General features: G+C 27.3%; 1 protein-coding gene and 1 pseudogene across 1 annotated transcript; one reads left to right on the plus strand and one right to left on the minus strand.

Moving 5' to 3' along the window:
• Positions 1–10,538: 10,538 nt before the first annotated feature.
• LOC107850996 (chalcone synthase J) lies at positions 10,539–12,519 on the minus strand. Its single transcript, XM_016695871.2, has 2 exons — positions 12,211–12,519; positions 10,539–11,671 (listed from the first exon to the last, which is right to left on the minus strand). The coding sequence occupies exons 1-2, from the start codon at positions 12,383–12,385 to the stop codon at positions 10,677–10,679; spliced, it is 1,170 nt and encodes a 389-aa protein (XP_016551357.1). The 5' UTR covers positions 12,386–12,519; the 3' UTR covers positions 10,539–10,676.
• A 2,839-nt stretch (positions 12,520–15,358) lies between these two features.
• Positions 15,359–17,347, plus strand: part of LOC124889768 — a 9,173-nt pseudogene continuing 7,184 nt past the window's right edge.

Genomic DNA, 17,347 nt, shown 5'->3' on the forward strand with positions numbered 1-17,347 from the left:
TTCTAAATTAGTATATAACTATATATATATATATATATATATATATAATTGAAGTATATATTTTATTTAAAGTAGTACATATATATTGAATGGTGTGCATATATCTTCTATAGACGTATATATTCAACGTATCCAAGTGTATATGTTTTACAAATTAGTATATAACTATATATATATACACACACACACACACACATATATATATATATTACAATATATATTTTATTTAAAAGAGTACATATATATTGAATGGTGCGTATATATGTGTATATATCTTATATAGACGTATATATTTAACGTATACAATGTGTATATATTTTATAAATTAATATATAACTATATATATACATATTGTAGTATATATATATATATGTATTGTAGTATATATATATATATTTTATTTAATGTATACGTTATTAGGTTTCGATTAAAAAAATGTAACACTTTATGGGAAATAGAATTGATATATAAAAAAGTTTGAAAGCACGCTCTCAAGTATTAACACCATTATTTCACCATTAACACTATTATTTCACCATTAACATTATTATTTCACCATTAACACCATTAATACCAATAACTTGATTCGAATTTAACAAGAAATGTAGGACCCAAGAACTTGATAAATAATATTTGATGGGGTGTGAGAAAGAAGAAGATATAGGGGTGGTGGGGTGTAAGGAAAAAGAAGAAATGGGGGTGGTGGGGTGTGAGGAAGAAGGAAAAAAAATAAAGTGGGGCCCCACTAATTTTTTTTTATTTTCACTGAAACGTCCTTTTATTTTTTTTTTCTCCACGTCAGCCATTAAGGGGCCAAAATAATACACGTTAAAGTTATTAAGGGGATAAATAATTATCCGATTAGTTTAGGGTCTAAAGTAAGTTTTAGCAACAAATTCAGAGAGATTTTGATGTTTTTTCTCTTAATTTTGTCATGATCATTTAAAGCTAGAAATATCTTTTGTAAATTATTTTAAGAAAAATATATCTAAACTATTCTCTATTATTAAATCTATCATGGATTAAACACTCTGACTATTTTACTCATAAGGTTAGGAAAAAGATATAATTAATTACTACTACTATTTGTATTTTTTGGACCATCAGATATTTTAAGCAGGACTAATAAAATTTACGTGAAGTACAAGTTCAACAATATAACTTACGAGATAAATACAAAAGTAAAGAATAATATATAAGTCATTTCGAAGAGGAAAAGTTTCAAATATTAGTATTTTGGAGAATGGCGGAACTGACTAATGAGTTATTAATAGTATTATTATTATTATTATTATTATTATTATTATTATTATTATAAGTTAGGATCAACACTAATTCATTCTAATGTCTCTTTGAAAATCTCGTAAAAATTAATATCTCCAGATATTTCTATACCAAGTGGACCAAAATTAGTCTAGCATTTTTTAGACTCTATATTTTGTACTTATTTGAAAAGATGAGTTAGAATAGAATCAACCACAAAAGAACAACGGTAGGTAATTAATTGTATAATTGTTCTTTTACATTTATGTCCAGTTCTATTGTATTTACATGAAAAAATCAGTTAGAATAAATTCAATAACAATAGGACAGTGGTAGGTAATTATAAAATCACTACCAAAATTTTGTAATTAGCTATAAGCTTTGTCGTTATATTGCTCATAGCTAATATAATTCCTTGATGTATAATCTATCTTAGCGGATAAATTTTGTTGTTTAGCTATATTTAGGGAATAATGCCTTTCACGAGGGCTGAAGGATTGTTACAAGATAAGTTCAGGTGGTTAAAACATTTCACCAACGAACTATATTTTATTTAGTTATTTTTAACTATAAAATGTGGATAAATTACACAAATCTCATACTTAAAGAGATTATATTACCTAATATCCCTTACTTTTTTAAAAAAATTCATAAAGTTTCATTTTTCAACTTTACTCTTTTCAACTTTACTCTTGATACATATCAACAAAACCCCACATTCTATTTTTACTCCACCATTAACTTATTCAAGATTCTCTTCATCTCCTTAATTATCAACAATTAAATTATCTTTTCTTCCTGATTTTTTCTCTTCCATTAAAGTTTAAATCATCTTTCTTCCTGATTTTTTTCTCCTCCATTAATGCATGCAACTTTTTTTTTTCTCTCCTAAAATCTCTCTCATTTTTTTTTAAAAAAATCTATTGATACATATATAAATTTATTTAGTTATTCATACATATTTATTTTTTTTAATGGCGATTCGTATGAATGATAAATATGATATCATTATATGGGTATTATGGTGATTCATACGATAGATACATTTTGTATGATTTTAACGGGTGATACATATGATATTAATGGGTGATACATACTGTATTATGGTGATTCATATGGTAGATACAATTATTGGGTGATTCATATGGTATTAATGGGTGATATATATGGTATTATGGTGATTCATATGGTAATACAATTATTTATTTCAATTATTGGGTGATTCATATATATGGTATTATGGTGATTCATATGGTAGATACAATTATTTCAATTATTGGGTGATTCATATGATATTAATGAGTGATATATATGGTATTATGGTGATTCATATAATAGATACAATTATTTATTTCAATTATTGGGTGATTTATATGTTATTAATGAAAGGTAATGGTGTAGTTAGTGTAGGAAACAAAAGTAATAATATTTAAAAAAAAAAATAAGAGACTAAAAGCAGAATTTAAACATAATTAAAATTAAATCTAAAAAAAAAAAAGCAGTCTAAAATTAAAGACGAAAAAAAGAGAAAAAGGATCAAAAAAAATATATCTTTCATAATTAAAGACGAAAAAGAGAAATATAATTAAAACACCTAAATTAAATCTAAAAAAAAGGAGAAAAATTAGATATTTTTTCTTAAATAAAAGAATACAATAAATAAAAGAGAATCTATTATTTCCTTAAATAAATATCTTGTTAGTTTCAAATGTATTACTTTTTTATATGTATCATCACATATGTATCACCATTTCAAAAAATTAAGATAAAATATAATTAATAAAATAGTTAAAATTTTATATAATATCGCATTCCCATAAAACATATCACAACCTAAATAGGTACACTTCGAAGGACGACTGACTCAATAGTTAACCCAGGCCCAAAATCAAAAAGCACACCCCAATCAAGACCTTCACCGATGGTAACCAATCCTGTCCTGATAAAGGCTTTCCTCATCTAGTCCAAAACAAATACTCCCTCCGTTTTAAAAAGAATAATCTAATTTGACTTGACACAAAATTTAAAAAAATAAAAAAGACTTTTAAATCTTATGGCTTTAAATTAAAGTTGTGTCAAATGTACCGAAATGTCATTTAATCTTGTGATCATAAACAAGTCATGTAGAAAGTTGAAATTAAAGTATTGTCAAAAAAGAAAAGGGTCATTCTTTTTTAAACGAAGAAAGTATTAGCATCGGAGAATCCTTATGTATTATTTTAGCGATGCGAATACATGCTCAAACAAAGGTCTCTTCACCTCCAGGATTGGATCTAAACCAATAAGCACACAACAAGGACTCGAGCACCCTTGTTGTTTTCAGCCAAGTCCTTAGCTAATCGAAGACTAGTGCCACCACACCACTAGTACACCCTTGTTGGTACATAATGAATCGCTTGACTAATGGGCCAAGTCAAAGAAGCTTAGTGAGTTGATAATCGATCGGCCCAACTAGTGGTCCAAAAGACCAAATGGGTAATTCTGGACTTGGATTGGCCCCATTTATTGATGGCCTTTGGGGCTACCTCCTTCCAAAGTTTTGGCACTCCAACAATCACAATTTCTTGCCCAACACTAAAGGATAATTGAGCTTTGTATTGTTTTTTTTTAGATATATATAAGAGATGGTTTCGACATGCCTACTTCAGTCTGCTTGTTCCGTAATTTTACTATATCACTCTTAATTAATTATTATAAATTATTTAAATATTAAAAAATTAATGATATTTAATTAAAAAATAAAATAGACATTTTCGACATGTCTGCTTCAGCTGATTCAACCGTGATTTTACTATATCACCCCTAATTAATTATTATATGTCATTTATGTATTAAAAAACTAATAATATTGGATCCGTAATTTCACTATATCACCCTTAATTAATTATTATAAGTCAGTTATGTATTAAAAATTAATAATATTTAATTAGAAAAAGGTAAAATAGATATTTATAATATGTCTGGTTCAACAATAATTTTACTATATCACCCCTAATTAATTATTATAAATTTTATTAAAAAATATAAAATCTGCATTTATAACATGTCTGCTTCAATTACTTCAACCATAATTTTGCTAAATATCACCTCTAATTAATTATTGTTAGTCATCTAAGTATTAAAAAATTAATAATATTTAATAAAAAAGATAAAAATATATAAAATGATAATTAACTCGTGATGTCTTAAACTAACTTGACTTCAACAGGCTGCTTGCTTCATGATTTTACTATATCACCTAATTAATTAATATAAGTTATTTGTTTATTAAAAAATTAATAATATTTAATTAAAAAATAAAATAAATATTTATGACATGTCTGCTTCAATTGTAATTTTACTATATTACCCTAATTAATTATTATAAGTCATTTATATATTGAAAAATTAATAATGTTCAATCTGTGATTTTATTATATCGCTCATAATTAATTATTATAAGTCATTACCTATTAATTATTATAAGTCATTTATATATTAAAAATAATAATATTTAATATAAAAAATAAAATATACATTTATGACATGTTTGCTTCAGCTGCTTCAATCGTAATTTTACTAAATATTATCCTAATTAATTATTATAAATTATTTAACTATTAAAAATTAATAATATCAATAAAAAATAGTTTAATCATAATTTAACTAATATTTTCCTAATTAATTATTGTAGGTCATCTAAGTATTAAAAACTTAATAATATTTAATAAAAAGGATAAAATATAGACATAAAAAGATAAATTAATTTTTGATATTTTAAATTAACTTTACGTCTTATATGAGACTCACATAAATTTTTTAAGGTTTCGACATGTCTACTTATGTTGCTTCAACCGTGATTTTACTATATCGCCCCTGATTAATTATTATAACCTATTTACCTATTAAAAAATTAAGAATATTTAATTAAAAAATAAAATAGACATTTATGACATATTTGTTTCACCTACTTCAATCGTAATTTTACTAAATATCATCCCTAATTAATTATTATAAATCATTTAAGTATTAAAAAATTAATAATATTTAATATAAAAGGTAAAATAGATATGAAATGATAAATCAACTCTTGATATTTTAAATTAACTTGAAGACTTATATGATGCCCACTTATTTTTTAAAAAATAAATTTGTATGGTAATTTTGCTATATCAATTCTAATTAATTGTCAGTTCAGATATGTCTACTTCGCTGCTTCAATCGTGATTATATTATATCATCCTAATTAATTATTATGGTCATCTAAACATTGTGTCACTTTAAAACTTAAATTATTTAAAAATATTATTGGCTATCAATGCCGCAAAACTTTGAATAAGGAGAGTAATATAAATTATTTGAAAATTAAATGAGAAGTATTATAAATCATAATAGTTAACAACTTAAAATATCTAAAAAAAAATTAATATGTTACATATTTCAAAAAAGAAAAACGTGAAAATACTATAAATCACAATAATTAACAAGTAAAAAAGTTTAAAGGACAAAATGTCTGCTTTGGCACATCTTCATTAATCCTTTGCCTTGCCTTCATTTTTCCTTCCATTTTAATTTGTTTGTATTTTTCTTTTAATTTGTTATATATATATTTTTAAAAGACGTAAAAATTTCTATAAATCACAATAATGAACAACTTAAAACATTTTAAAGATATAAAATATTTGGTTGACTCTCAAAATTCTATAATTGCCTATCAATGCCAAAAAAATTTGGACAAAAAAAGTAACGTATATTATTTGAAAATTAAATTATATTTAAAAAATTATAATATACAATAGTTAATAACTTAAAATGTCTCCCAACTTATTATGCATTCTTATAATTTAGCATTTAATTAGTATTAAATTTTGAATATTTATTTTTAATTTTAAAATACTCTAAACATAATCAATTTTGCACGGGCCCTCGTCCCCCTAGTTCATAAATATTACGTAGAATTTTTTTCAAGAACTTCTCCGTTAACACTTTCTAATCATTGATTCATCACGGGTCTCGACTTTTTCGTTATGATCTTCCCAGTAGCTTGATAGGAGCTATATAGCCGTTACATTTCTATTCGTTATGATGTTTAATATCCAAATAGCAAAATATCACGAAGATGCATTGCATTATTTACCAGTGGTTGATAATTGGAAGCAAAAATAAACTTATTTAATTGAATAATCTCCTTTCAGAATATAGTAAAACTAACTGATACTCTCCGCTCACCTGTGAATTAGGTCACACTGATCGAACTACTTAAATTTTGAGCCTTTTGTAAGATATCACTAGTCAATTATTATGTGTTGTGCAATTAACTTTTCCATCATGGTATGGGACAACTAGGGTGTGTAATGATGGGGGTTGCTCAGTGTACTTGTGGGCATTGCCATTTTGGTACGTGACCCACGTGGATGGAGTCATTTATATTAATGGATGGTCAAGTACATATAGTTTGTCAAAAAATTATAGTGTATGTATAAATTAAATTTTAGCTATTATGAATATATATTTAGTTCTACACGCTCTTAACGCAATTAAAAAAAAATAAAATAATTTACATACTTTTCGTCAAATTTCTGAATCCATCACTGATAACACAATCGCTACTAAACTTTTTAGCTATGGTCCTTACCTCTCTCAACTTTTTCTTTGCCAATGACATTATGATCGTGTCCAAAAGCGTTGAAGAGATGCAATGCAATTATTGATATTCTTATACCGTACTTCATCCGTCTTATAGTAGTTGTCAACTTAATATAAATTAATGTCTTAAATGACTTGTCTATTTGCAAAAATTAAAATAGAAGTAATTATATATTATTTTTTTCATTTTATCCGTACATTTTTTTTAAAAAAAAAAGTGTAATAAACAAGTTTGAAATTAGTTCCAAAAATATTTCTTTAAGGGATAGTTAAATTAGTAAAATTGCGTGTCATATTTATGATTAATGATTTCATATAATCTTATAAAAAGGATAATGGACAATTAATATGGAAAGGAAAGTAATAAAGTTAATACATAAATGACCCTAAACTTAACACCAAATTATAATTTTGACCTTAAATTTTGACAGTGCACAAATATGACCTTTAACTATTCAAAACTGCACAAATATGACCTCCAATCCTACGTGGTAAAACGCGTGTTCAACATGCAAAATTGGGCGCGTCCAACTTAAAATCTAAGGGCATCATACATAAATATGATCTTAAAGTTTGACAGTGCACAAATATGACCTTTAACTATTCAAAACTGCACAAATATGACCTTTAAATGACTCTTCACTATTATTTTTTCATTATTTTCGGCTCAAAGATGAAAATGACATCTAATTTCTTTTGTCGTTGCGGAAAAAGAGCAATATTGAAGATTTATTAATTAGGCGGGTTAACCTCATATGAAAAAGTCGAGCGGGTATGTATATATATTATAAAGCAAAGAACGAGTTTAAGTTATATAATATATCTAAATATTATTTATTTAAATATTAAATTAAAGATGAAACTATACTAATAAAAAAAATTATAGTTTTAATAATATGTTATTAAATTAATGTTAGTAAGGATAGTAGTAGTAGTATATTAAATTAACGTCATCAAATTAATGTAATTAAAATGTTATTAAATTAACGTTATTAAATTAACGAGGGATGGACCTACGTGGTTTCCATGGGGTTCACCCGAACCCCTCGGTAAAAAAATTACGTTGTATATATATAAGATAGAAAATATATATTTATGTACGTATATTAGCGTTGAACCACATGAAACAAGACACTTAGATAGCCCAGTGGTTTTATTTGCTCTTCTTGGACGCTTCCTTCAGCCTATTGTACGGGTTCGATCCCTGTTAGTGGTTGTTTTTTTTAATTAAAAAAAAAACTAGGTGCTGCTGCTATAGAAATAAATAAAATAATAATAATAATAATAATAATAATAATAATTTTAAATTAAAATAAAAGTTAGGTGCTGCTACTATAGAAATAAATAAAAAAATTATAATAATAATAATAATAATAATAACAACAACAACAACAACAATAATAATAATAATAAAAACGACGTCGTTTGAACACAAAAAACAAAACTTTGACAGTGCACAAATATGACCTTTAACTATTCAAAACTGTACAAATATGACTTCTCTCCAAGTCAGCTCTTTTAACGATGTGGCACTGTCTGATTGGATTACCTTTTCATGTAGGCGCGAGTGAGACTCACACATGAGATTGCAAAATCAGAGGTCATATTTGTTCAGGTTTTGAATAGTTAAAGGTCCTATTTGTGCACTATTAAAGTTTAAGGTCAAAGTTATAATTTGGTATTAAGTTTAAAATCATTTTTATGTATTAACTCAAAGTAATACATTATCTAATTATTGCCTCGGGCCAAAAAGTAAACTCTGAAAAATCCCCCGACACACGTATTAAGAAACAATAAAAACAAGAATATTTTTATTATATCACTTTACTTAATGCTTTAAAAATATATTGAATAATATATTTAATATTAAGAGTAAATGAACGTAAAATGATACTAGATAGCGATTTTTCAAATGGTAGATTATCTAGCAATTTTTTAAATTGAACAAATATTATAGGACATAATTTTTAACATACTGAACAATAAGTAAATATGTAGTAGCAAACCCTCTAATAAAATCCACACCGTCAATGGTTTATTTATCCAATCATATTATAAGAAATTTTTTTTTTAAATTTTGTGTACTGTTAGTGTACTGTATAATTTAAATTATCAAGTAATTTGAGTTGCTATTATAAATTACCTAATTTTTTATATAAAAATTAAAAAGAAAAAGTTAGATAATCTGTAATAGTAAATTAAGTTTACCTGATAGTATAAAATATTTTATACACTATCTAGGGGCGGAGCTATCCTTCTGGTAGGGGTTTATCTGACGAACCTTCTTCGATGAAAAATTATGTTATATATGCATGATTAAAATTATTTTTTAAAATATATAATAAATATTAAACCTTCTTTAATTAGTTCATACATTCACTTATGAATCCATTAATTAAAATTCTTACGTTACACTATGTATGACACCCCTTTTCTGCTTGGTCACGTATGTTGGTCACCAATAATAACTTGGCCCTCATGCACCAACAATGGGCACTACTATTTGTGCTTTTGCTTTGTAACATGCGTCTCTGGCTCACCCACAATCATTACTTTTTAAAAATATAGTGACAGAATATCCAAAGACCTTCCTAAATTACACGTGTTTTCCCTTTAAAAATTTAATAATGATACAAATTTTAAATTATTACCGATGGTGCAACTCTATTTTCTCCACAATTTAAAAAGAAAAAAAATAGTACGATGTACTAAACTTTTCGCTATTTGCAGAGTTTGAAAAAAGTTTAATCACAAGAATTCGCAAAGAAAAGCCTTTCATTCGAAAAATTTAACATCTCTCTGATTTTCATTCAAAATTTAATTTCATAATATGTAAGTCCCATCATCTAAATAAAAACATGAGTACCCTGTTGAAAACGTTACATGTAAAACACACTACAACCCCCTCTCCTCCTTGCCCAGAGTCCAACTAGCGCATGGATCAGGAGTCCAAATAAGAATAAACCTGACTCTGATATCATATAATAATATGATACTTGATGCTAATTCAACCTCAAAAGCTAATTTACGAAGGAAAGATCATTCAAGTACATGTAAGCAAATCACCAGTGCATTCGCCAACCAATATGGGACTCTTACCCACTCTAATAATTTGGGGTAAAATTTGAGCTAGTTTTGAAGTGAATTTCAGATATAATACATTTAAAGTTAAAGAGTTACAGTTAAATTGTATCAAAATTGTATTATATTTGTATGCTGAGTTTGTATGAAACATGTATTTTAAATTTGCATATTTTTGTAGGTTTATTAAATTTGTATGTATATCATATGAGAGTTTTATATAGTGTTATTGTAGTTGTATTAAATTTTCAGAACGACAAAAAATTTATATAATATTATACATATTTAATAAAAAACTTACACAAATTTTTATACGTGAAATTATGAGCGAGATTCAAAGCTTGATTTTTTTTTATCGAGAGACCTAGCAAGAACTTTATATAAAATTTATATGATTGCTTACATTACATATTTTATATCAATTTTACATAGTCTTATACAGGAAGTTTGAGTCAAATTCTTAGCGTTTTTACACAAATTTTTATATGTGAAATTATGAGCGAGATTGAAAGCTTGATTTTTTTTGTTCAGAGACCTAACAAGAACTTTATATAAAATTTATACGATTGTAAGCTGAATTCTAAGTCTTGAATGAGATTCTGATTTCCAATTATGTTTAGAAAACAAACGAACTCCAGCTATATTTGGTACATTTGGTTAATATGAATCTTATTTTGTACTTATAAGTCCCCGCCATATATCCCAACCTAAACAGATAGACTGCGAAGGACAACTGCCTCAATAGTTAACCCAGGTCCAAAACCCAAAAGCACACCCCAGCAGACATGGCCTTCACCGGTGGTACCTAATTCTGCTTTGATAGAGACTTTCCTCATCTCGTCCAAAACAAACAACACACTAACACTGCCCATGTTCCCATAATCACTCATAACATTCCTTGTAGCTCTGAGTTTTTCAGGCTTTAGACCCAACTCTAGTTCAATTTGATCCAAGATTGCGCGTCCGCCTGCGTGAGAAACCCAGAAGATGGAGTTCCAATCAGAAATTCCAAGAGGTTGGAATGCTTCTACTAGAATCCTCTCAATATTTTTTGAGATCAACATTGGAGTATCCTTATGTATTTTAGCTATCAGACCAGCCTCAGTAAGGCTACCTATAATTGCATGTCCACTGTCTGGGAGGAGAGTTTGAGTTGCAGATACAATTTGAAACAAAGGCCTCTCCATCGTCAGAACTGGATCCGAACCAACAATGATAGCTGATGCCCCATCACTGAAGAGAGCTTGTCCAATCAAAACATCTGTTTCAGTTTCACTTGGGGCATGAAAGCAAAACATACTAATTTCTGAGCAAACAGCAAGGACGCGAGCACCCTTGTTATTCTCAGCCAAGTCCTTGGCTAATCGAACAACAGTGGCACCACCAGTACAACCTTGTTGGTATATCATGAATCGCTTGACTGATGGACTAAGTCCAAGAAGCTTAGTGAGTTGATAGTCCGCCCCCGGAACATCCACACCACTAGTGGTGCAAAAGACCAAATGGGTAATTTCATCCTTGGATTGACCCCATTCTTTGATGGCCTTTTGGGCTGCCTCCTTCCCAAGTTTTGGCACTTGAACGATCGCAATTTGTTGCCTAGCATCCAAGGAAGGTGCTTTGTACTTGCAAATATTAGGATTTTTTTTCAAAATTTCCTCCGTTAAGTGAAAGTACCTCTTTTTAATCATTGATCTTTCACCTGCAAGACAGGCAAAATGTAAACCAACATGAACTAAAAGCTTAAGGTGTATAAAAGGCCATGTATAGTGGCCAAATATAATCAAACTTTTGAAAGACATGCATCCATACATACATCTGGGGCAGTTCAAGCATATTCCTGACCTAAGATGAAAATCAAACGAAAATCTTAAAATTTTAAGAAAAAATAACTTTCTTTTAATGAACTCTATTTTCAAAATTATAAAATCGATTTTTTCTAATTATTCTTTTTTAAGTAATAATATAATCAATGCATATAATCTTTTTTAAGACATAGTACACTAGATATATTCTTCTAACAATTCCTTTTTTTTTATATATAAAAAGTTTATTTTTTTTATAATTAATATTCAATTTTTTTAAAAAAAATTATTTATATTATTAAAAAAATAAGACCCTCAAATTTGGGGGCCTAAAACGACTGCCTATTTTCTTATAAGGTAGAACCGCCCCTGACATACATACATACATATATATATATATATATATAACACAACAGTAAGTGTACACATATCTTACACATGCGCTTAAACTTCTCCTTAAGCTCCGCTTTATGTTCACTATTAGTAACACGAAAAAAATAGTCAGCATAGGTACTTTGATCGAAACAATTTGGAGGATTGGCTGTTCCGATGGACAAGATGGTGGCGGGGCCCACGGCCCGTTGAGCCGGTATCCCGTTGATGGTGACCATTTTTGCCCAAAAAAAAAAAAAGTAGTGATTCAATATAATTTTTACTTGCTAGGTTTTTCGATATTGTAGTAGTAGAATAGAATGAAATATGTATACATTTTGTTTACATGGTCACTCTTTATATATGCATTTTGTTTGGCTTGTCAAATAGGAGCATTGTTGGCTCATTTTTGTCCAGATATTTGGAATAGTGCTGCCAAAATATAATGGATAAGTTTTGTACTCCCTCGCCCGTTTAGTATTCTTGGTACAAAATTAATTTTGTTAATTATAAATTTTATTAATTTTTTTTCTCAAATAATGTTCTTTTAATGTGCAATTAAAATTTTCAAAGTCGTACTTGCATCTTCGATATTATTACACTCTAGTAAGTAAAGTGGTTTAGCGAATAAAAAAAATTAAATTCTAGATATCCAAATTTAAATTCATTTTATGCTTTATAGTATGAGATTTATTAACATTATATGAACCTGACAAGAATTCATGCGGAATATATATAGAATTACTAGACCGAGATCATGCATCCAATTTAAGAGCTTACACTTATTATAAAGGTACCAGATATATAGCCTGTTTGTTTAAATAACAAATATGCATAAAAAACAACCAGATAAAAAAATCAAACAATTGCATCATTAATGATGCTCATAAAATATTCTCTAGTTTTGTATTATCTTTGAAACAACACAGCTCTGCCTTGTCTTCAACATCAACCCTCAAGTTCGAACATGATTTTATGTACACACTAATTGCTTTTTTTTTTTTTTTTTTTTTTTTTTTTTTAAACAATAATTTTTTTTTTTTTTTTTTTTTTTTTTTTTTTGGTGAACACGAAATTTTATTACTACTAAAAGTTCAGAACTTTAGTACACATAGGAATGATATTGAATTCAAATATATAAAAAAGATAAATCAAAATTTTGATGAAAATTGCACACTTACTTTTCAAAACGTTAGGGGAACCTTTGTGCAAAAATACATTACATTAATCCTCATAATCATCTTTCTTTAGATTTCTCAAACCTGCAATGCTAGGAAGAAAAAAGAGTATTAAATTATTATAATATTATATTCATGTCAATAAAAATAATAAAAACTTGTAACAACAAATCAATTGAAAAAAAAAGTACTATAAAATATGAGGATAGAATCACACATGTCATTGAGAATTTTTTTTTTTTGACATGAATATAATCAATAACAACAACATACCTAGGTGGGAATACACTGAATATATTGTTGTTGTTGTTGAAGAGCTGTAGTGAGTCAGTTTCGACTATTAGATTGGAGTATTTAGTTTTAGCAGCCATCCGAAGACCCATAAAAATGAATTTAAGAAGGTAATAGCATTCCCCTAAATGTATCATAGCAACTTTAGATACTTTGAATTAGAAGAAATAATTTAATTTTAAAATCAATCTTCTTTTTATCTTAATAAAATGACTTATAACCATATAAATATTTAGAAATTATTTTATATCATTATATTTAAAAATCTTCATTTTTTAAAAATATCATGCAAATCAATCAATCTTATATAAAATAAAACGGAGTGAGTATGAATTTATATTTTGAAAATAATGAGAATCTACACTTTTTTTTGAACTTTTTTATTGGGAATTGCTCCTCTTTCTACTAACTCCTTCTGAGTTCTCGCTCATTTTTAGTTGTTCATCTTATTAAAAAATAATTATATAATATTAATTATTTATTTTATTTGATAAAAGAATTATTAGATTTATTTTATATTATTTTTTTAATTATGAATATTTATTTGTAAGCTTTTAAGAAAAAATAAATTATATATTAATAATAAAATTATTTTTTTATTTATAAGTTTTTAATATTCGTATAAAATAAAAAATAGACAACTAAAATAGAATGAAGAAATATCAATTAGGTTTCATTGACAGAACAACATAATTTAGAGAGAGTACTTTTCTCATTTCAAAATAAGTGATAATTTTTACTTTTTTTTTTTTTAAAATTTTAAAGTAAGTGCTTAATATTTTACATAATTAAATAAATATAATTAATATTCTTTTATTTTATTTTTTATAAGGTATTTATTAAAAGTAATTTATAAAGGGATAGAATTCCCTCCAGTATTCTTCAATAAAGGGTTGGTTTATTGACATGTGTGCTACTTACAAATTAATCATTACATTGAAGGATACTGGAACAAACTTCACTGGAGGGAATTCTATCCCCTGCAAAAATACATCTTATTTTTTAAAAAATAAATAATTTTTTTAAAGTTGTGCTCAAATTAAAAATATTATTAAGAAATTAAAAACACTTAACTAAATTTTATCTCATAATATAGGAAAATTATTCCTCATAGTATAGCGACTCGTATATATACAATATACTCCCTCCGTTTTGAATTAGTAGGCCCTTTCAATCATGACACACCCATTAAAAAATTCAATGATTAGGAGTACATTTTACCTTTCTATCCTTCATAACATTGTAAGACTCAATAATTAATGAAGCATGGAAAATTATAGAATATGCATGCATGAATTAAAAATCAATAAATCGTTAAATTTGTTTAAGTCGAACCCACAATCTTTGACGTTCAAATCAAAATTCTCAATCTTTTTTATTGAATCATCAACTATAATCTTCGTCGAATCTTCAACTTTCGTAAATGATTCCTTAACAATAGATGTGTTTTGCATATCAATCTCCATATTTTTTGAAATATTATATGGAGCAAGTGAAAAGTAAGAAGAAATAGTATTTGTATCTTATAAGAATAGTAGGAAGAAATAGTATTTGTATCTTTGAAATATTATATGAAGTAGTATCTTATAGGAATAGTAATATATGACTATTAAAAAGTGGTGTCGTGCCATCTTATCGGAATAATACTAGTAGTACACCTTGAAGGAAAAAAAGTCAAGTCATAAAGTTTGTGTTGATAATATAAAAATGTTATTTTCAAAACTTCTGAAAAGTTTAGATTATTTAATACCCATTAAGAATAGAATGAGAAGAATTAGTGTAAAATAGTCTTGATGTGATAAGTTGGATAAGTAAATTGAAACAAATTTTTTTTTTAGAAATAGGGACAACTAATTCGAAACGGAGGAGGAAGTAGTATTTTATGATTAAAGACGAGAGTCTTCTTTAAAGGAGGAAAATTATATTTTATGTCGATATTTTCTTTTAGTAAATTGATCGATCAAAATCATTTTTTGATATACGTTGTTAGCTTTCTTAAAATACATGATTATTTAATTTCAACGCAATCTATAAAATTTAAAATGTAATAGTCATCCATCTATTGGTATTACAGCTAATTAACATCACATTATATGTTAATCTTGTTCAACCATTAGATAGAAAATACATGTACTAGTATTTTTCAAATCTATGAATCCTAGCAATTTGTAGTATCTAGAAATTTACTACTCCTGGAACAAGCTAATTTCGAGAAATAAAAATTAGTGTATAGTAGTAATTAACATTAGCACAATTTGAATTTGAAAAGAACAAATTAATACTAGTACAATTTCTTAGTGAAAAAGCAAATATTTCTTATAAGGATGGTCATATGCTTGTTTTCCAATTTATTTAAACCAACGTCCTTCACCTCCGCAACGCCATCGACAAAAATAGCCACAATCGAGGAGTTTCATAGAGCACAATGGGCCGAGGGGCCTGGCCCGCCACTGTATTGGCCGTCGGAACGGCCAATCCTTTCAATTTGGTTATCTTCATTTTGCATAATTTCGATAATTCAAAGTGATTTCCTATAAAGATTATTTCGTTTCCTTTTCTTTAATTTATAAAATATAAGGTACTATATGCAAATTATTTTAAAATAACTAATCATGCAGTTATTTAATATCAATATTATTATTTTCATTTAATTTGAAAAAAAAAAAACGGATTTTTGAAACCTAAGTTGAGAAAATATTAGAGCTCAGTTTTACTTTTACTAGAACTTCAATGCATATACATAACATGGGTTGAAGATCCTGATTTTTTGCTTTGATTAATTGTTGATCTGCCATTTCGAGATTAATTATAATGTTATATAGATTATAAAATGTTGAATTCTTTTAACTTCTTCGTATTGAAACTCGAATGATACTTTAGTTAATGTTGGTTTACAATTGTGATCATATGTTGTAGGTGCTAAAACAATGATTAATAAGAGATACTCATACTTAACAGAGAAAATCCTGAAAAAGAATCTTAATATTTGTGAATACAAAGCATCTTCCTTTGATGTTAGGCAAGAAATAGCAGTTGTTGAAGTGCAAAATCTTGGCAAGGAGGCAGCCCAAAAGGCCATCAATGAATGGGGCCAGCCCAAATCCAAGATTACCCATTTGGTCTTTTGCACCAGTAGTGGTGTAGACATGCCGGGAGCCGACTATCGGCTCACTGAGTTTCTTGGGCTTAGTCCATCGGTTAAGCGATTTATGATGTACCAACAAGGTTGTTCTGGTGGTGGAACTGCTCTTCGATTAGCTAAGGACTGGCTGAAAATAACAAGGAAGCTCGTGTCCTTGTTGTTTGGTCCGAGTTAATAAATTTGATGGGCTTTCAAGGCCCAAGTGACACCGAATTAGATGTTTTGGTCGGGTGAGCTTTCTTCAGTGATGGGGCGCATCAGCTGCTATTATTGGATCAGATCCTATACCAACGATCGAGAGGCCTTTGTTTAAACTCATATTTTCTATTCAAACTCTTATTCTAGATACTAGGGTGTGCATCAGTCGGTTCGATTCGATTTTATATATTATCGGTTTTCGATTTATAAATATGCTAAACCAATAAGATATTTGTTATCATTTTTTAGTCCTTAACGGTTCGATTTTTGGTTTAACTGATAATAAAATACTCATAAAATTGAAATAGTAGTAACTAACATGAAAAAAAGTCGAATCTTAGTTGCAACCAAAATCCTACATGATGTATTTTAATTTACAAGAATCTTCAAGT

Source organism: Capsicum annuum, chromosome 12, assembly GCF_002878395.1.
Source record: "Capsicum annuum cultivar UCD-10X-F1 chromosome 12, UCD10Xv1.1, whole genome shotgun sequence".
Classification (NCBI taxonomy): domain Eukaryota; kingdom Viridiplantae; phylum Streptophyta; class Magnoliopsida; order Solanales; family Solanaceae; genus Capsicum; species Capsicum annuum.